This window comes from Balearica regulorum, chromosome 2 (assembly GCF_011004875.1).
Source record: "Balearica regulorum gibbericeps isolate bBalReg1 chromosome 2, bBalReg1.pri, whole genome shotgun sequence".
Classification (NCBI taxonomy): Eukaryota; Metazoa; Chordata; class Aves; order Gruiformes; family Gruidae; genus Balearica; species Balearica regulorum.
In genome coordinates this window covers 19,959,490-19,980,345 of record NC_046185.1, presented here as the reverse complement: position 1 = coordinate 19,980,345, position 20,856 = coordinate 19,959,490, and the positions used below count along the sequence as shown (strand labels likewise).

The 20,856-nt window shown below is 36.9% G+C and overlaps 1 protein-coding gene across 1 annotated transcript in view; it reads left to right on the top strand.

Moving 5' to 3' along the window:
* The window catches only part of EMC2 (ER membrane protein complex subunit 2), a 45,180-nt gene that overhangs the window by 21,129 nt on the left and 3,195 nt on the right, over positions 1 to 20,856 (top strand). Inside the window, exons 6-10 of the mRNA XM_075743488.1 lie at positions 10,005 to 10,090; positions 10,267 to 10,326; positions 12,735 to 12,816; positions 13,967 to 14,077; positions 16,498 to 16,602. Of these exons, the coding sequence (XP_075599603.1) occupies positions 10,005 to 10,090; positions 10,267 to 10,326; positions 12,735 to 12,816; positions 13,967 to 14,077; positions 16,498 to 16,602 (444 nt within the window). The remainder of the gene's footprint in view (positions 1 to 10,004; positions 10,091 to 10,266; positions 10,327 to 12,734; positions 12,817 to 13,966; positions 14,078 to 16,497; positions 16,603 to 20,856) is intronic.

The window sequence follows — 20,856 nt, the reverse complement described above, 5'->3', positions numbered from 1 at the left end:
GTTCACACGAGTAGTCTAAAATCATACTTTGCATCGACTGACAGTTTCAAATAGAAGCATGGAAAAAGTCTTTTCAAAAATTATTTGAGACACCTGGCAGACTTTTCCATTATGAAAAGTGAACTTTGAACTCAAATTATGTAATGGATATTTACACTTTTGGATGAGGTTTTGTTGCATGCAAAACTCTGAAATTAAGATAACAGTAATTATTTTATTTCATTTCTTAGGATAGAATTCAAAACAGTCTTTGTTTTTAAAAGATGACCAGCTCAATGTTTTTCTCACTCTGAGCTTATTTGCTGAAAAAGATGACTCATTTGACAATGGAGCAATGTTAATGTTGTCACTTCAGAGATCGTGTTTCATTTTTCAAAGCATGTAGTTGAGTAAGAGTCTGTCTCTTCTCTAAAGAGTTTAACATTAATGAATGAAATGTGACTCCTGTGAAAAGCACAACTTGTGTGCATTTTAATAGAATAAGAATGGGAACCTTGTCCAATCTTGTCCATTTTGGTTGAAATGAAGGCTTTAATTAGAGCTGTAGCTGGCAGATTACTCTGTTATTAAGGCTGCATAACATTTTCCATTGTTGGGTCTTTTTATTAATTAGAATTTAATGTAGTATCCAACTGAAAATCTTTATACTGGTGTGAACAGTGGCTGAGTTGTTCGTAGATCTTCAGATAAAATGCTTAGTCTGTTCCTCAGAACAAAATAAGAGGGGCATTGTTATTTTAGCAGGGTTGGTAGAAAAGACTTTTTTGTTTGTTTTTGCTGTTAACATATTTCATTGAGAAATCCTCATCCTGCTCTGCTTTGGAGGGAAGCCTTGGATACCAACAGGAAAAGAGCTCTCGGTAGAATGCAGCTTTTATTACACTATGAGAAAAACACCCAAACTGGCTAACTTACAGGCATTTGAAAATCTTCACTTCATGTTCTCAGTAGAGACTGGTGGAATTTTTATTAAATACATCTTCTTAAAATCTTGTTTGTATTAAGCGTGATCTATCCCAGGCTACAGAGACTAAGCAGGGCTCCCTTACAGTTGCTCCTCATGGCTGTAGGGCTGTGGGAAAGGGGCAGAAAGTAGGGAGACTCCTTTCTTTATGAGTTGCACCCAAGTGATGAGCAGGAGAAGGAAAAAATATCCAGAAGGAACTGAGTAAAAAGAGAAGGAAGCAGAACTGTGAGGATCAAAATAGAGAGGGACAGGTAATGGAGGGTTAGGTGGTTAGTAAACAGGTCAGATGTAGGGGAACAGATGGCTTGAAGAGTGGGTAGAGGAATTTGTATTAACATTTAAGTCTTGGGTTCTTTTTTTTGTTCTTCCTCTTAAAAAAAAAAAAATCACATTTTGCCTTGAGGCACTATATTTTCTGCTGTCAGTAACTAGCTTTGAGACCTACTGGTGAAATGTCTCTTATTCCCTATAGTGCCTGGTGTGTATTAGTTCTGTCAGTAACTGGTTTAGCTCTAATAGTGAAGGCATATACCATTTGAATGCTGCAGGTAACCAGAGTTGTGGTTCTGCAAGATGGAATTTCTGTTCTTTCACTAAAGAAAACCCAGGTACAATATATACCCTCTGGAGATAAGGCTACTTAAAAAATGCCAGAATCTGCATACCCTTAAAATGATTGGTAGTCTTTTGAAGTAAGTAGTTATTGTTTAGGGGTATCCTTTGTAAATTCATATAATACAATGGCTAAAGTTTGATATAATTTTGTAATATGAAATTTAATGCCACATTCAAACTCTAGGCATTTTTAAATTGTGAATTGATCTTCACAGTGTTCTGACTTACTAGTGGTCTGGATACTACATTGGGGTTTATGTTTTGGATGGATTGCTTGTGTAAAATTCAGTAGGAAATTTGCGTGGTGTTGATATATCCATTTTTTCTATTTGATACATAAGTCCTCATTTCTGGGAATGGGGCTCTTACATTAGAACCTTACAAATGGAAGTGGTATCTTGAATGGGTTTTTTGTCTCATTTGTCCCACAGCAGCTATGTGAGGTGAAATAGTACTGACATTTTACATATGGAAAGCAGATGAAAGCCCAGCTCTGTAAAATTATTTAGGACTCAGTTCCTAAGCAGGCAGTTAGCTCTCTGATTTTGCTATTCATTTCAATCCTGTAATGAATATTAAATGAAGAATTTTTAAACTATGTGTACGTGTCTCTATCTGATTAGGTTGAATGCCTTTTTGCATTATTTTACCCTGGCAAGGATTCTGCTTTTGGGGAGCAATTTGAATGTAGACTCATCTGTTTTAATTAGATAAATATTTTTGTCAGTTGGGCCCTTCTCAAGGTGGCCTGTCCAGGCCGAAGAAGATTGATGATGAGAAAGGAAATGGAGTTCATGTGTTCAAGCCACATGATAGTGTCTAACCCATCCCACTGTCATCCTAGTGCACCTACAGTTTCTCCTGATTCAACTCAACCATTAAGAAGATTGCAGAGCACTTGGTCAACACCAGAGGAAAGTTCTGCCTTACTTCTAATCCTCAGAAAATATGATATCTTTATTGGGATAATTCTTCTGCTGTTTTTCTTGCCACTTTTTCAATTAAGCTTTTAATACAACAAGACACTGTATATGCATGCTTAGCTTAGGGCATGTGGATAATCTCATTAACTTTATGGGTCTCATAACATAATTGTGCGAACGAAGAATTAAAAATAGAATTTTCAGAACAAGATAGTGTTCTGGGTGAAGCTGTTCTCTTTCAGGGTTCCTAATACTTCACTAACAACTCTGTTATTTATGGGAGTGGGCAGGAACAAGTTGTGTGGTCAACAGCATGGTCATACGAAGATACACTTTTCTGTACTATTTTCAGATTCTTTTTCTAGCAAAGCGGACATGTTTCAGAAAGGGCACAGGAGGTGGTTGAAGACGTACAGGAATCCTGATACTAGAAAGATTCAAAGCAAAATCTTAGTGTCGTGTAAATAGGCAGCAATTATATATCATGAATATCTGAGTTCATTCTTCCTAGCATGTCTTTCTATCACTGTGCATTACTACCATCTTGACTGTACAGGTAACATTTTTTTCCCAGTTCCTTATCTCTGCCAAATAAGCTGAGAATAATGAGCACTAAGTCTGAGCATTGGATATCTGTTTATTGTCTGAACAGTGATAATTGTTTAAAACTCCTCCAGTACCTGAGTATTCATTTTGAACAGAGAAGAGACCTCCCATTAACTTCTTGCAGATTTGTACATTTATCTACAGGACACTTTAAGTTTCAAAAAGCAAAATTGTTCACCAAACGAAGTATCTGCTAACAGAGAGTATTTTCTGAGATGACGAGTCTATGTTTCATTAAATATGTTGCTAGCACTGCCAGGAAAGACACGACTGGTCCTAAACTTTAGTTTCTGTGGTGGTAATTTTAAAGGGGATCGAAAAAGATAGCTTGGCACTGTGGTGATATGGGATGGGGTTGGTGAGAGGTGTGAAGAACTGCATCTGCTGCTTCAAATAGTCCCCAAGGAGGATGGATGATTAAGCTGGGGATGCACTATGTGGATCCTAAAAAATGTTTTCTTCGCTTGACAGTTAGAGCATCATTTACCTTTGCTAGGTTGTGTCTGCTTCCTGTTGAATTGTGATCGGTGAAGTGAGAGAGCAGAGTGCATTCCAGCATTTTTCCCGTGTTTTACTTCTGAGAGTGTAGTACTTTTAAATGTTGGGGGAGACTTTGTCCCTTGAAATTAAGTATTTGAGAACATGAGAACAGCTATACTGAAGTCATGCCAAAAGGCCATTTTGCTTGTTTCTGACAGCGACCAGTAGCAGATACCGGGAGAAGTGGATAGGAACAAGGCAATCATACAGTTTGCTCTGGTCTCTTCTGCCAGCTTCTATTGATCTTCATGTTACGGTTTTCCTGTGCCAGAAGTGGTAACTGTTTTTAATAGTTCTTAATGAAATTTCCGCATGGATTTTTTTTTTAACTGCTTTTTGAATTTGTATAAATTTCATTGCGTGTGTCTACAGCATCTTTTAGAAATGAAAATTCATCATTTATTCATGGATTGAGCAAATCTCCCACCTTTTTTTTTCTTTTTTTCCCCAACCTTCAATCTAACAATTTTATTTGATACCTCTAATTCATCTGTTATAGTCAACAGTTGTTTTCTGTTCACTTTATTCTTGCTCATGATTTTAGGGATCTTTTGCATTTTTCATCCCTCTAAGCTAAGAAGTCCTAATCTGTCTAGCAGTTCTTGTTGCCACTGTGTGCCCTGAAACCCTGCTGCTGTTCTGAGTGTCCTTTCTGGTTTTTTTTTTTTTTTTCCTATGTTTGGATGAGGAAGGAGAGGACGTAACTGCCGTCAGTATTACAAATGCAAGAGCATTATGGAATTACACAATGGCAAAATGATGCCACTGATGGGTTGTGTTGTGTATTCTCTTCTGATAATTCCAGCATCACAGTGTTGTTGGTTTTGGTTTGTTTATTAAGACCTCCTCTGAACATTGAACTGATGTTTTATGGAACTGTTTATTGCAACTCCAGGCTCTCTTTTCTAACTAAGCAAATTCAGTGAGCTTTGCTGTGTACATTAAATTAGTATTGTTTTACCCTATAAGGAACCCTTTTATCTAGATTAAATTTCAGGGGCTGTTTTATCATACTGACATTCACTGCTGTGAATGCTATTGTTTGCAGTTGACTTTTGTTCTTTATACTTAAATAACTCGTTATCATTAATTAACTTTAGCACATTACTATTAATTCCCTTAGATCAGTTACGAAGATGCTGAGTAGTAGTTTTTAGTACAGGCGACTCTGGTATTCTCAGTGCAGAGAACTCCCTGGTAGACAAGAACTCTTTTCTCCTCTATTTTTATATATTTTGGCTAATTTATTTATCCATGTGAAGATCTTCCCCTCTTACCCTGTGGCAGCTTAGTTTCCTTCAGAGCTTTTGGCTTTGGAGTGAGGGATCTTGTTGAAATTATTTTTGAAGTCAAAGTTGACCTCTAAGTGGATCTTTATTCATCCGCAGTCTTAGTGACTCCTTCGAAGAACTCCAGTAGATCCGGGAAGCCTTACTTTCCTCTGCGTGAACTGTTCTTACTCTTCTTTGGTATATAGCATTTTCCGATTCCATGCTTCAGCTTGTTAGCCTTTATAGCTTCTACCAATTTGCTGTGTGCTGGTGTTAGATTTGATGGGCTACTGTTTATTGGATTCCCCCTAGAACCCTGTAGAAAGTTATGTTCACCATTGCTACTTCTGCTTTGACATTAGCCCTAAAGGAGCAGCTTCAACTTGGCAGCTCTGTGCCTGCATAGATTAATTTGCAAGATTTGGCCTGATTTAACTGTCTTCCATGGTTAACTATGAAAAAACTTTACATCGAGTAAGAGTACATTGGTTATTGTGGTTGTATTCAGATTCTCTAGTACCTTTTGACATCTGTGTAATTCCTTCCCTTTATCTCTGTTGTTGTATCAGTTGTTTACACTTCTGTTTTGACTTGCATCTTGAAAGAAATTACTTTAAAGTGTCAAACTCTTAGACCAAATGCACATTTTCTGATAAAAACAAACTTAAACAATTGAAGAATTTCATTTTAAGATGCAAAATATAATATGTTTAATGCTGCAGCAACTGTGCAGATACAATATTGTTCCTTTCTTAGAGGTGTCAGTCCCTGAAAATTCTCCTACTAATACTTTCTTTGCAACCATGAAATTTAGAGCAATCTTAGACTCTCTCGGTATGTTTTACTAATCAAATGCAGAAGTTGATAAATGTTCAAATCCTCACTGCACTTTGAGTCTAGTTAATGCTAATTAAAAAGAATCATGAGAAATGGAGGATTAGTTCTTGTGCCAGATCGGGGATTATTAGTCTTTAAAAGAAATAGCTTGGAAAGGTTCACTATTTAATAAATATGTGACATACTGAAGTACCTTAGTCCATATGATACTGATTACAGTATAAGTGTTTCTTTAGGATGGCATATATCTTTTCCATTAAGAATGCAGAAGATACAGAATCTGCCAATAGCCATTCCAGTGTTTTGTTTTAAACTCTGGAAAAATTGATAAGGGGAATTCCTTGTCATAGGTTCTGCATGGTCAAACACTGCAGATCTTGTTGCAGCACTGAAATATTTTTCTTTTCCTTTTGATTTAAGGTGGAAGGAGAAGGGAGACTGAGTTCACTTTTTCATCAGACTTCTTAAAAATCTTACTCTCATGATGCAAAGAGCTGAAATATAACTTTTGAATATTACTTTTCTATCTTTGTTAATAGAATTATTACAGCTATTTTAGGACGCTTCATAGATTGCAAAATAATCTCAAATCTTGTAGTTAAAAATAGGTTTCTCATGACTATTCTTAGTGGACTTAATGATTGAACAGATCTGTACTCTGCATTCTGCAGTTTTTTAATATCCTGCAATAGGTCCCTTAAAAATGAGCTTATATTTTTAAATGTGAGATTTTTACTAAACAAAGCCCTGAAACATAATAAAACATATGAAGTGGCCTGCTTTTCTTATATCAGCTGATACTAAAGCAGGTAATAAATTGGATGTATGAAATAAATGCCAGGTAAAGCTGCTGTAGAATTGGTGGGAGTCTGCCTTATAAAATAACTATTTTTGTTTGGTAAAGTGGTTGATAGTGTTGGCAGTGGTTCTGTGCACTAAAATATTTTGTTTAATTTGATGGAAATAAAGAAAAATTGATGCTGTGTGTAAATTGTCATTAGTTACGCTCAGTAAGCATAGTGAGTGTGAGCTTCCGCTCACTGAAGAGGAAGCTGATACACAGAGGGAGCTAGATGAGGGCTCAGGGACAATATAAATCACAATAAAAAGTAGAAGTTTACAGCACACAAAACATCCCATGTCTTGGTTTTAGTGCAAGCCTTTTCATACATGTTTTTCTTAAAGCATTGACTACTGGAGTCACGTTTTTATTAAAAAAAAACCCCAACTTTAACTGATATTCTTCATAATTCAAAGAAAAGCTGGAAAGTTGGATGGGAGAGTAGTCTGAGAATACAGATAAAAACAATAGTGGTTTGTTTTAATTTCTTTATTTTTTAGTCTGTCTTATCACTCCTGGAAATCACAGATCTGAATACTTCAGACCTACTGAACACCTATGTGTATGTCTCTTGGCAATGCATTCAAAATATGTGTGTTGTAATTTTATTTATGTGATTGAAAAATGGTAGTATTTACCTAAAAAAACACACCCTACATCCTCATTATTTGATTGCATTAGATGATGTGTTTGTTATAGGCAAACATCAGTTTATATTTGTGACTAGAGATAGTTGTAGCTTTTCATAAACTCATGTCTTGAGGTTACGGTGATTTATGTTATTTGGGAGTGCTGTGGTTAAGAAATGAAGCAACCATGGAGAAAATCTGTTTCCAGACTCTCTTGGAGGACTGAGTTGCATGCGATTGAATGAGTTGCATTAGAAATGAAAGAGGAGGGTAACTTATGTCGACTGTTCCTGTTTGCCATTGCAAATTAAGTTGTCAGAGGCATTGATTGATTTTATATATTAAACAGATGATTTCAGTTCTCAAGCAGTCAGTTTCGATCAGTTCAGTCTCTTGATTGTTTTTTCTTTAAATTTTGGAAATAACAGCTGAATTTTTAATCCAAAAGCTACATTTTAAAGTAGATAGTCTGCCACCTGCAAAAAAACTTGTCTCCATAAGCCGTAATTGCATGATATGCTCCTTTGGCTCTGCGCGCTGTTATCCCTGCTTTCCCTTCTTTCAGTTTTCGGGCTCAGTGAGCAGGTCACTGGGCTGTGTATAAATAATATCAGCCTTGGGTAGTGAGTTTAAGACTACCCTGGTGTTCCCACCATAGCAAGGGTGCTGACCTGCTTTATGAAATGCCTTGAGACCTCCTCATAAAATGAGATAGAGAGGAATGGCGTTGGTTGGTTGGCTGTTTTGTTTAGTGATAGCAGCAGTATGATAAGCATGTGGGATTATTCTTTTTATATTTTAAAAAGTTTAATTACACTATTATCTTTATTTTAGAAACTCAAAAATAAAATAAACAGTGTGTATTATTGTTATAGTGATAAATGTAGTCAGCCATTAAAATTTCCAGAGTCAGTTATGGCTTTTAGCCAAATGTCTCCCAGTCAAAGCATAATGATAAGTGTAACTTCACAGGTTGCAGTTTGACAAAGCAGCAGTGGAAAACAAAATGACTGTGGGTAAACCCACCACACTGCCTGTGTCCTAACTTGTCTCTTGGTCATTCTGATGAATTTTCTCTCTGCCTGTGCCTTGTGTTTAAGCAGAAGAGTGAAATATTTTTATTTACTTGAGTAATTTTCACTGAATTTTCATTGATTGTATGTTTGTGCGGGAGGTGAGGGGGATGAACTCAAAGGAAAGAATAAACCTACAGTTAGTGTTAAAAGCCTTTCTAGCTATGCTGGTTTGGTAGCTTGAACTAGTTTACTTAAATGGTACACTCTCTTACTGAAGCAATAAATTTGTTCAAATCATGATCAAAGGATAAGAAATTATTTAAGAGAATAGTTATGTTTAAAATACTGTAAAAATACAAGAACTCTTTCAGAGTATATGTGACTGTGATCTTAGGAAGGTACATCATGAAGAAACTCATTTCAGAACTGTCTTAAATTCAGAGATTAAACTCGTTTAATGTTTTGTTGAAGAGCTGTCCGTTCCCATGCTGTCAAGGCTTCCATAAGGTGACACCCAACTGTATAACCTCTTAAGATAGGAAATGATGACAGCTCTGAGGGGAATAAGCAGTGGGACTTCACTACCGGAAAAGTGTGCTTTTTTTTTTTTTTTTTTTCTTTCTTCGTTGTCTCATGGAGAAATGGCATATAAGTGTGTGTGTACATGCAGACACATCACACACACCAGACTATCTGTCTTCTCGTGTCTGACTACAGCGGTTGTGATCACCCAGGAGAAGAGGGGCTATAGGCAAGGCAGGAAGCTGATGGCATTCATTCTTTGAGGCATGTTACGCTGGAATTTGGTTTTACTTTCCTTCTGTCAGGTTCGTGATCGGATGACTTTCAGCCTGGCTATGGTATAATGCTGTTTGCTCCAAACTCTGTCAGACTGCTGGGAAGATGTCCGTTGTTTTGAATTACATCTCAAGGGTGTCTTGATGCACAACTCCTAGAGGTCTGAAAACAGCTTTTAGAGGACTGTAACCAACATACTTAAAAAGCTGGAATATTGAAGTACAGAATAAACAACTATTAAAATTCTGTGTATCTTTTCTCCTGGTGGTCTGTAGCAACTTTTATGGAGTTCAAAAATTTAAATATGTTATAATTCTTATAACTCATTTTTATATTGTTTATGTTGAAATACATTCTCCACCCACATATTGAAGTACTGCCCAATTTTGCCATTGAAATAGCTATTTTTTCTTCCCTTTACATTGAAGAGTCTACTTTGTGCTCCAAGAATGATGAGAAACTTGTTTATGAAATTGGTGTGTATTCAACATTAATTACAGATGACATTCAGCACGCCAACAAGAATCTTTAAAAATGGCTGAAAGCCATATTTGTGCAGTGGCAAGTGAGACGCATCTGTGGGATTCTCTAAGACTCAGTCTATATCTCTCCTCTATAGTCATGGATTCTGTGAATGACAAGGTGGGGGTCTTTGGAATGGTTGAAGATTAGCATCCCCTGCTGTTTTGTAATTATCAGAATCTGGACAATCATTTATTTGAATGAAATAATGCGTACAGTTTGTGCCTCCAAAGAAAAGCATACATAATGTGATTGTAAGAAGAGGTTTTCAGTCTCTCAGTGGGATGTCATAGGGTATGTTTATAAACTTCAACCTAGCAGTTGCTCTGCAGTGGAATTCCAATGGTGTTGAGATAATAATTTGCACAGTCAAATTGCTTTCTTTACAAAAACCCAGGGAATTATGAGACCCTAATCCTTTATTAATGTCAACCCATAGGCAGCAAGAAAGCGTAAGATTGCCATTCGAAAAGCCCAGGGGAAGAATCTTGAGGCCATCCGAGAGCTGAATGAGTATCTGGAACAGTGAGTGTCTTACAAGAATACGGATTGTGTTTTGCTATTCTGATAAATCTTTTTAATTAAAATGGAATTTGCATTTCATTTACGCTTTTGCTTCCATGCTGGTCATTTACAGAATCCCTTGCACATTCTTTTTTTTTTTTTTTTTCCTTTTTTCCTCTCTTGTCTTCTCTATACAGATTTGTTGGAGACCAAGAAGCTTGGCATGAGCTTGCAGAACTTTACATCAATGAACATGAGTAAGTTGTTTACTAAGTCCACATAAAAACTGTTAAATTGAAACCTACTCTATGTCAACGACCTCAGTAATTTTTTTTGACAAACTAGTGTTAGAAAGTATGCTGTCTCGTTTCCAATATAACAAGCATCAACAGGAAATAATTACCAACCTTATTTGACTACCATATGCTTTAAGAAGATGTTTGATTTTAAACCAGAAACAGTTTACTTAATTATCTGTATGTTTCAGTAATTTTTTAAAATCTGATATTTTAAAAGTGGTTTGAGTGTAGCAGGGAACAGCACTTATTTCCCATAATTTTTCATTCAAGTGCTTTACTACTAAAATCAATCGATCATGACAAAACATTCTGATTTTCTTTTAGCCTACCTCTGTAAGAACTTTTAGTAACCTTTAAAAAACAAACCAAAACATGGATCCAGAGTTAGAGGCATCTGGTCGCCTGGGTACAAAACCCAATGCAATCAAGAATGCTGAATGTTGTAGTAACTTGCTTATTGGATATTTAATGTTTTTGTTAGCTTTTTTTTTTTTATTGCTGTAGTGACAGGAGGAAATCCCAGTGTGAGAGGATTAGCTCAAAGCCTTAGTGCAAGTTTTCTAATATCACAGCATTAATTCTAACCTCCACCCAAAGGCGTATCTTTTTTTCCCCTCCTCTTTAGTTCTTCAGCCCAGACTGAATTATGTCACATTGTTTCCTTCCTTCCTTTCTAGAGAGTAGTAAAAGAATCAAATTCTCAAGGGAGAAATAGCCATTCTCACTGTGATGAAAAAATTCTTCCCCCATCACCTCTCTTTCCACCCCATTCTCGAAGAAAATAATTATTAAACACTTTCAAATGCTGACTTAAGGAATAATCTAGAATTTTGGTATCCAGATTTCCATTTGTTTTGGGAAATTTACCAGCAACTTTTCCAAGAAAATAGCTATTTTTTAAAAAAAATAGTGAAGCTTTTCAAATTTGTCGGTACAAAAGTGAATGAGAGTGGTGCAAACATACATATTCCACTACTGGAGGGGTTTTTTTTGCTATAATCTTTATTACAAAATTGTGTGCTAAAACCTGAGAAAGAAATTGCTTTTGCTTCTATTTGCCTTGGTCTGTAATTCCAATAAAAAATGTCAAATGTTCTCCAGTTGATTGAAAAAAATTGACTGTGCTTACTGTACTTTTATGAGCATTGTTGTTATTATTTTGATGATTAAATGGGGAAAAAATCGAAATCTTTGCTAAACAACTAGAAGTTAATTTTAAAAAAAGGAAACAATTCATCAGCTTGCTTGTTTTATCAGTGTCACAAATTTAGTCTCGCTTGTGAAATCACCATGCTGTTACTGTTCATAAACACACGTAGCTGTACAAGGTTTATACAGTCCTCTGTTCAATTATGGGGACTGTGGCTTCTGCCTTTGGAGAATGAGGTGACTGTCCTTCTATCTCCAAATTAATATCTGAAATACGTACACGACTATCATCACGTGCACAGGAGAAAACCACAATATACTCATTTTAAGAAATAAGATTTTACAGATTGTATCGTTTAATATTGTCTCATAATTGCTAAATTGCTTTTACTCTGATATTAAATATCTACCCACGCTGTCATTATAAACATTGCGTCTCCTGAATTTTGGAATCCTGTAATGTAAACTCTGTGCAACAGCTCTATCGCATATCTGTAGAAGATGCAAATTCTGCAGGAAACTCTATTAGTTGAAAGATTATGAAGCTAAGATTATTTTTTTTTTTAATTAAATAAGCCTACATTTTGAGCTTGACTTCTTAATTCTTTCTGAAAGCTTTCCTTTAATGAACAAGTACTAGCCTTTTCTTTTGCAATGATAAGTTGTTGCCCATTTGGATTGGTATGATGCTATTTTCATATATAGATTTGAACTGTTTGATTTTTACAACTGTTTTTAGTATGGTTTTTCAATCTCATTTCTGTGGTTGACTGTGAGCAGTTAAAGTTAGCTGACAGTGGAGGTGTTCTGGTCTGTAGCTGGGTTTGTGAATCCTTCAATAGCTGAATTTTCTTGTACAAAAATATGAACTGTTTTGTAGTCTGAGTTCAAATGTCTTATAGTACCTAATACCTGTTTCTACTCATCACTCTTGTTGATCAGAAATAGCACTTGTGAATGAGTATATTAGATGCTTTCCGTGAGCTGTTCCATATATACCTAGATTATTAAATTTTGTATATTTTTCACTATCTATGATGTAAAAATAGTAACTTGAGGTTTCAAACAGCATTTAAAAATAAATCATTTTTCTTAATTGTGGATCAGATGAAGTTATAGGGGGAAAAGTAAGACTTCTTTTAATGTGCTGCAAAGAAACTGAAGCAAAGAACTGTATACTCTGTTTCATTTTGTCACTGTTTTTAAATATTCCTCAGCTATGCAAAGGCAGCCTTCTGCTTAGAGGAGCTTATGATGACTAATCCACACAACCACTTATACTGTCAGCAATATGCTGAAGTAAGTATTTTCAGAAAAATCAATTATATTTGAATACATACTCTGTTTTTCTGTTACTGAAGTGGTGAAAATGGAATAAAAATGGTTTCTTTAATTTTTCCCTAGGAGATTTAAGAGAGTACACAGAGAACATTAACATCTCATAGAACTTAACATGTTAAGAAAACTGTGTTTTCTTATTCAGTGTGACTAAGTTAAATATAAGAGTAAGGGCAGGAGTTATTGAAGATTACAGTTCATTTTAAATGAGCTATTCTTGTTGAAGTGTTTATGCGCTTTTCAAATTAAGTGCATGAGAAGTTAAAGTTTTCCCCAACAATGCTGCCTCGGAGGTTGTGATATATTGCCTGTTATTGTGGAGCCAGATCTTGGAAACCACATAGGAAATTTTGCCTGAAAGAGTGCTGGGGGGGAGAGAGGGCCTTTAGAAGTTTTAGCTCAAGGTTGTTAGCCATTTGCACTCTTTTTCCAGATGTATATTATTTTTTCCCCAAATTATACTGTTAACTGCTTAGAATTGATTTAATTAATTTTGTTAATGTGACTAAAGCTGTGTTAACATTAAAACTTGAAAGTCTAAGTAGCTTTCTGGTAGAAAGACTGTGAAACATGTCTTCTAGTATTTATCCCTCTTTTTGTTGATATAACAACAGGCAAAATGAATAGAAAAACAATGGAGTAATCTTCTAAACTTTGTGCACTATGTTGCAGTTGAATAGATAATGAAAGGCACTGTGTCTGTTTGTGTATGGATGTAATGCTGTGCCGAAGGAATATACAGTTCGTATGGATTTATAGCACTCAGAATTTAGCTTTAGATTTAAAGTTTGTGTTACTTTTCATAAGAGACTGTCCCAAGGTTGTAAGTATGTATAAGTGCAAAATAATCACTTTTTATTCTTGTATCAATAAATTACTTAAATTAATGCTGGCTTTTTTTTTCCTGCTATAGTTAAATATTTTAAAATTTTTACATTGAAAAGAGCTCGGATTTCTCCCAAGCTAGTATTTGGCCTCTGGTAGGATTCACCTGATTTGAAATATCATGTGAAACAAACCTGAAGTGAAGTTTCGTAGTATCTTCACTTCAATAGTGAATGCCTAATGTATGGATGACGTGCGAGTTTCAGGACCTTATAACTTTTTACAGGTTAAATACACTCAAGGGGGGCTTGAAAACCTTGAGCTATCACGAAAATATTTTGCACAAGCACTGAAGCTTAACAACAGAAATATGAGAGCTTTGTTTGGACTTTACATGGTAAGCATGATTATATATTTTCCATATTATCATTTTGAATGTGTTTTTATGCATGTGTATTATCCTTTACCATTTGCTGGGGTTTTTTTTTTCTTTTCTTTTGGTTTAACTTAATAGCTCAGATTATTAATACTATTTTTAAGTACTGAGAATGGACAATTTTATGCCAGCAAGTACTTCTTACTTGAAGTGCTCTTAACCTTTAAATCTTGCCCATGTTTTCCAAAGGATTATAGTTATTGACACATGAAGGTAACTTCTTGAAAAAGGATTTAAAGTCATACTCTACTCTGCAGAAAGGTGAACTGCTGAAGAGTACCAGCACAGTATGATGGCTTCTTTTCTCGTTTTCTTTTTTCTTTCCCTCCCCTTTTCCTTTCTCTGTTGGGTTTTTTGCTTTGTTTTTTCTCACTCCAGTTTCTAAATACAATTTTTGACTTTCAATGTCAAGATGAGTGTTTAGCTTGCACAGCATTGTTGGCTTGGGTGTGGCTGGGACTACAGTAACTATGGGTAGAATGTACTGGTAGTTCTTCAGTTTCTCCAAAGATATTGAGGCCTCTATGGAAGATCTTCCTTTAGATCTTAGATCTTTTAAAAGATCTTTCTAGCAACAAACCCAGAAAGGTTCCATATATTTTATTTAAAAAAAATCTAGGCCACCTTTTTGTCTCTTGGGAGGGGGGCAGTTTGCAGAGACGCATCATGCAGATAACTTTGAGGCTTCCTATAAAGACCAGGCAATAGGAGCTTCCTTTCAAGGGCTTGTTGCATCACCTTTAAGACTCAAAGAGACGTGGACCTCATCTTCTTAGCCCATCTGCAGAGATTCTTGGGTTGATGATTTTATGCTCAAGAAGGAAAGACGACTGGCCCCTTGCTGGTTCTCAGGTCATTCAGCTTTTTGGGAGTAAGTTTTGTAGCAAATCTATTTATTGACCTAAACTGACTTTTAAGGTGTGTATATCTGTAGACTTCTGCATTGATTCTAGAACAGTCTTGGGTGTTCATTATGGCCAGTTTTGGCTTGTCCTCTGTGAGGTCTTACATCCTGCCTGTTACTTTCTGTCTGTAAAGTAGATTTAGAGCCTGTTATCTGTGATGATCTGGCTGGCAACCTTGAGCTAATATGACCCAAGTATTTGAGAAATTTGCGTGTTTTGGCAGTGCCTGAAAGTCATATGCATAAATCCTGATTTGCATAATGCAAGTTCATTACTTCAAAAAATGTGTGTACACTCTGGTAGTCTGTTTCAGTTCTTCAGTTTTGCTTGGCTGGCTGCTGTCACATTTCTCTGGGTGGTTTTTGCAAGCACAGCTTGGCATCGCTGCTTCTGTATCTACCCTGTGGCTCCTAATTTCTTTGTAATGCTGTTTCCAGGCTTTAGGATCTGGTTTTGCTGTGGCTGCTGCTTTTGTACTTGACAGACATACCCAGCGTTTGTAGTCCCCAAAGAATGTCCATAACCCCAGTAAATTCTCCACAAAGGCTTTCAGCCATCTCTGCTGAAGAAACTGGTCATCATCGAATTCAGGAAACGAGAGAGAATGATGCCTCACTTCAGGACCCTGACCCTATCCTAGATCACAAATTCAATTCATGCAGGCATGGCTTCAGAGGAAGTGTTCCTGAGTTTGTGGAGGCTGCTGCTTTGGCAATCCCACTCCTCTCCCGTTTCTGGAGGTAGTTTCAGGGCAGTAGCTGTAAGGGAACATTCTTTGAGTTTGAAATGTAGTATTCACGCAGGCATTTGCTTCAGTGCTCCTTTTTTAAATCTGTGGACATTCTTCATTGATGGGTGAGAGTAGGCTCTTTGTGGCTCTTTGCATTCAAGTACTTTTGCACTCAGAAAGACGTTCTAGGGAGGGAGTAGCAATGATTCCTTGTGAAGTGGATTTATTTATGTAAGTGGAAAGGTCTCTGAGATGAGTTTGGTTCTTAAGTAATCTTTTTTGTTTTTTCAGGTGAAGATGGACATAGTTTATGTAGAGTCTTACCCGCTTTTAAAATGTGTTTTCTGATGCCACAGGGAAAAATGTCATGTTTTTAATGGCAGTCTGGACACACAAGTGATATATTTCATATCATCTCTGATAACAAATTGAATGGGGAGAACTAATTCATAACTCTGTCTTTAGGAAAAGCAGATTGGATTAACTGGTCATGTCCAGGTTTGGTTCCTAACTCGGTACACAGCTGAACTGAAGTCTAGTTTAGCTTTAGTTAGAACAAACAAGTGTTTAAAAAGTTTAGCTAATTCTTAATTGGATGCTTTTTATCAGTAACTGTTTTTATTATTTTTTCTCTTTATCCTCCATCACTGTGTGCGGGACTCTGAATGCAAAGATGATGAATGCTCTCAGTTTATTTCATGCACATATATTTTATAGTTACACTGTTTTTATTTTTGTGTTCCTAGTCTGCCAGCCATATTGCTTCCAATCCAAAAGCAAGTGCAAAAATGAAAAAAGATAATATGAAATATGCCAGCTGGGCAGCTAACCAAATAAACAGAGCATACCAGGTTAGTACATCATTGTTTTATGATACTTTTAAGATGCTCTGTAGTTCTTTTCTGCGCTTTATATCAACTGGTGTTCAAGAGGTTAGCTATGACATGTAAAACAACATAATTTGCTTGGATTTTTTGCCTTCTACTTCTGTTTAATATCTTGGAAGCCTTAATTAATAGAAAGTTGATATTTTGCATTTATTAATTACTATTATTATTAGCTTTAAATAGTTTTTTTCTAACATTAACTGAATGTACACTAGTGTGATGTTGACCTCCAAGACTCAGTTCTACAGCTAAGTATTTTAATAAAACTTTGTATTTCTGAATTCTTAGAGTCACTTGCTCATCTACTTCTGTCTTATTAGAAAACAAAAGAAAATTTTAGAATTTTATTTTCCTTCAGTCTATCCTGACCTTTCAAAATCATAGTTAATAGTGTTCGTAATAATTACCTTAGAAATTGTGACTGAAGTTGGTTTTGTGTAGTTTTATGGAAAAATGCCTGTTGAACTGTGAAAACGTAGACTTTGTAAGCCACAGTCAAAGCTTAGTGAAGTCAGTAGGAGTCTTTTCAGCTATTGGAAAAGTTATGCATAAACATCTGTATTTGCTTTGGTATTATAAGCCTCTGTATTTTTTCTATAACTATGAATGAAAACATGTTTTAGCACATAGGTTGTGTCTGCTGCCCATGCATCCCAAACATAGTATGTCTGACTCCCTTATAGCTATTATTAATGATCTACCAATCAAAGTTTATGTATAAGTAATCCTGAATATCAACATCATACTGTCCAGTTCTCCCCAGAACTTTTTCTGAGCAAAAATATTGCTATTAAATGCAAAGACTTTATATACATGTAACACTCCTTTCTCTCTGTAATATTTCAGTGTCAGAACATAATATGTAATTTTTCTCTTGCTGCTGCTGTTTCAGTTAATACTACCAAATGGCCTTTTGACCAGCTCCATCTATTATGGAATTGTTAGGATTTTCTTCTGTGGCCAGTGCAGTTTTCTTAGTACACTGTTATGTCAATTCATTGCCAAGAGCGCAGCTTCTTGTGGCTGACGTGTTTTTGATGTATTACAACTTTGAAGTATTTTCCATTTCCCCTGATTGGCCCTGTAGCTTCTGACTGTACTTTACAGGAAAGAATACTGTATCCCTGAGGACATAATTAAGCATTTTATACCTGTGTGCCTAAAGTTTCTTTCTCTGTTTCGCTGTTTAAATGACTCCCTGCTTTTATTTAATAAACCATTTACGAATGGAGGTTGTGGTCAGTTCATCACACGTTGTCTCTGCCGCTCCTTCCTCCTCAGGGGGAGGACTCCTCACACTCTGCCCCTGCTCCAGTGTGGGGTCCCTCCCATGGGAGACAGTCCTCCATGAACTTCTCCAACCTGAGTCCTTCCCGCAGGCTGCAGTTCTTCACGAACTGCTCCAGCGTGGGTCCCTCCCATGGGGTGCAGACCTTCAGGAACAGACTGCTCCAGTGTGGGTCCCCCACAGGGTCACAAGTCCTGCCAGCAAACCTGCTCCAGCGTGGGCTCCTCTCTCCATGGGGCCACAGGTCCTGCCAGGAGCTTGCTCCAGTGTGGGCTTCCCATGGGGTCACAGCCTCCTTCAGGTGCCTCCACTTGCTCCAGCATGGGGTCCTCCACAGGCTGCAGGTGGAATCTCTGCTCCACCATCAACCTCCATAGGCTGCAGGGGGACAGCCTGCCTCACCATGGTCTTCTCCATGGGCTATAGGGGAATCTCTGCTCCAGCGCCTGGAGCACCTCCTGCCCCTCCTTCTGCACTGACCTTGGTGTCTGCAGAGCTGTTCCTCTCACATCTTCTCACTCCTCTATCTGGCTGCAATTGCTCCTGCTGGGTTTTTTTCCCCTTCTTAACTACGTTATCCCAGAGGCACTACCATGGTCACTGATGGGCTTGGCCTTGGCCAGCAGTGGGTCCCTCTTGGAGCTGGCTGGCATTGGCTCTATCGGACGTAGCAGCTTCTCAGAGAAGCCACCCCTGTAGCCCCTCCACTACTAAAACCTTGCCATGCAAACCCATTACTTACTGGAAAGTGCAATTGCACTGTTTCTGCGAAGCTCTTTTGCAACCTATGTTAAGCGTTTTTGGTTGATGCGTACCAGAACAGATCACGTTAACACAGCTAACATCTATTTAAAACACATGTCATAACTTCTTTGTGACTTCATACTTTTGTGATGTGTTGCATACTTCAGCTGCTCTTTTAGCTGTTTGGGACATAAAGTGACACACAGCACATCTGACTGGAATCACAGGGGGAATTAAGCTATACAGAGAGTCTAAGTGCTCAAGCTAGGATTTGGTGAGCAAATGGTGTGAACACTCCCTCTTTACAGAAGTGCCACAAGAAGCTCTAGTGACCACAGCTGGACAGGGCTGCCCCAGCCCAACCCTACTGAGCTTGTTACGTGACTGCAGAAGGGTTTGGCCACTCCAGTGTCTATGTCAGAGACTTAACATCCAACTCCTACAGCAAATGGTGTTTGGTGATGTAGTAGGTGGCAGTTTCCCCTATGAGTCAGTATTGATTTGTTGCTCCCTTAGTGTGCTGAGCGGTTGGAAATTGTCATCTTTTGGACCTAAGGATGAAACCTTGGTCGTTTTTGCCAGTGGAAGTCCTTACAGCGTTCCTCCGTTAGTAGAGTGTTGTCTAGCCAGGTTTTAAGCTAGATACTTATATTATCTCTATAAATCCTCCCCACTTTCCTTGCATTATCCAAAGTGCTTTTTAGAGCATAATAAGAGCCTTAAGAGCTTGTTGAGTTTGGCATTGACTTGTTTTATTAGTTGGACCTCCTTATACTATTAAATGCAATTTTTCCGGTAGGCATGTTCTAGAGGATAAGATGCATTTAGAATCCCGACTTAGGTGCCTAGACAAATTATATGAATTTGTGACTTTAATGAAATTATTAATTCAAACAGTTACTTTTGAGCAATTGTGTTACAGTGGGATATTTCCCTATTTTCAGTATGAATTTGAATTACCAGCAGTTTGCTCAGTAACTTTGGAAAACTGCCTTTATTTTTTCAAATTCAGCACTGGCCATAGTTGCATTTTTTTAATTTTATAGGCAATTTACTTGAAATATTTTTACTGATCCTCTGCTTTCGATTTATTCTCTCATTCAGGCAGTTTGCTTTGGCACTTGATTTTTGCTTTTCCTGTGCATTCCTGTATGAAATCAGAGGAACTTTTTATTGTCATTTAAAGAAAACAATCTTTGGGTGTAAATAGAAAACCTTACTTTCACCAATGTTGGTTAGGCTACAGCAGTTTCTTTACAGGAAAATACGGTGCTAAAGAATAGTTGAATTAAATAATTTTGTGACAAGTATAGATAATTTATGTTCCATCTGGTTAATATACTTATTTTGATGTTAAATATGTAACCCTCTGTGGTGATTAGTACTTCTCATCTGTGCCTAATCTAGGAGAAACGTAAACTTTCAAAGGAAGACAGAAAGGTTTTGTAGCTTAGGGCTGCTGCATGGAGCTGGAATTCCTGGCTGCTAACACATGCTCTGAAAAAAAAAGGTCATTATTCTCTAGGCCATTTAAATTTGATTGACCAGGTGAAAAAAAAAACAAAAAAACAAATAAAATTTAATTTTAGTCTTTTATTTCAGATGTTAGAGAAGTAGTCATTATTCAGAGAATTATTGTAAGTTTAATATTATTATAAACGTAGTTTTGCCTTATCTCTGGGAAACTGGATTAGTCTCTCTGTGAAACCCTGTGAGGAACATTTCTGTTCTGACTGAGGACGTGAGCCACAGTTATTTTAACACCGAAACAAAATATGGCTACCCAGTGCTCTTCAATTAGGTAATTGGTTTAGCATGTCCTCTGGCAGAAGCGTTTCAGCAGAGGCAGGCAAGTTTGATTAATGCTCACAAAAATCTTTAATGTGATCCTACTCGTTGTAATTTTCCAGATACATGCTTCTTGGGCACATTGCTAAATTCTTCTGTGTTAGCAATCCACATGTTATTTAGGGCCGGAGAGGTGATTTTGTTACAAACCATTTGGGAAACAGAAAATTAAATCATGATTTTAAGAAATAGATTCCGGCTCAATCAGTCAAATTGCTGTGTAATGGCAGAATAGACAAAATAATTGTTCGTCAGGGCAAATTTGAAGTGATTACATTTCCAAGTATAGTTCTGTTTGTTATGACGCAGAGTTTGGTTTTATTTGTTCAGCTTAAAGT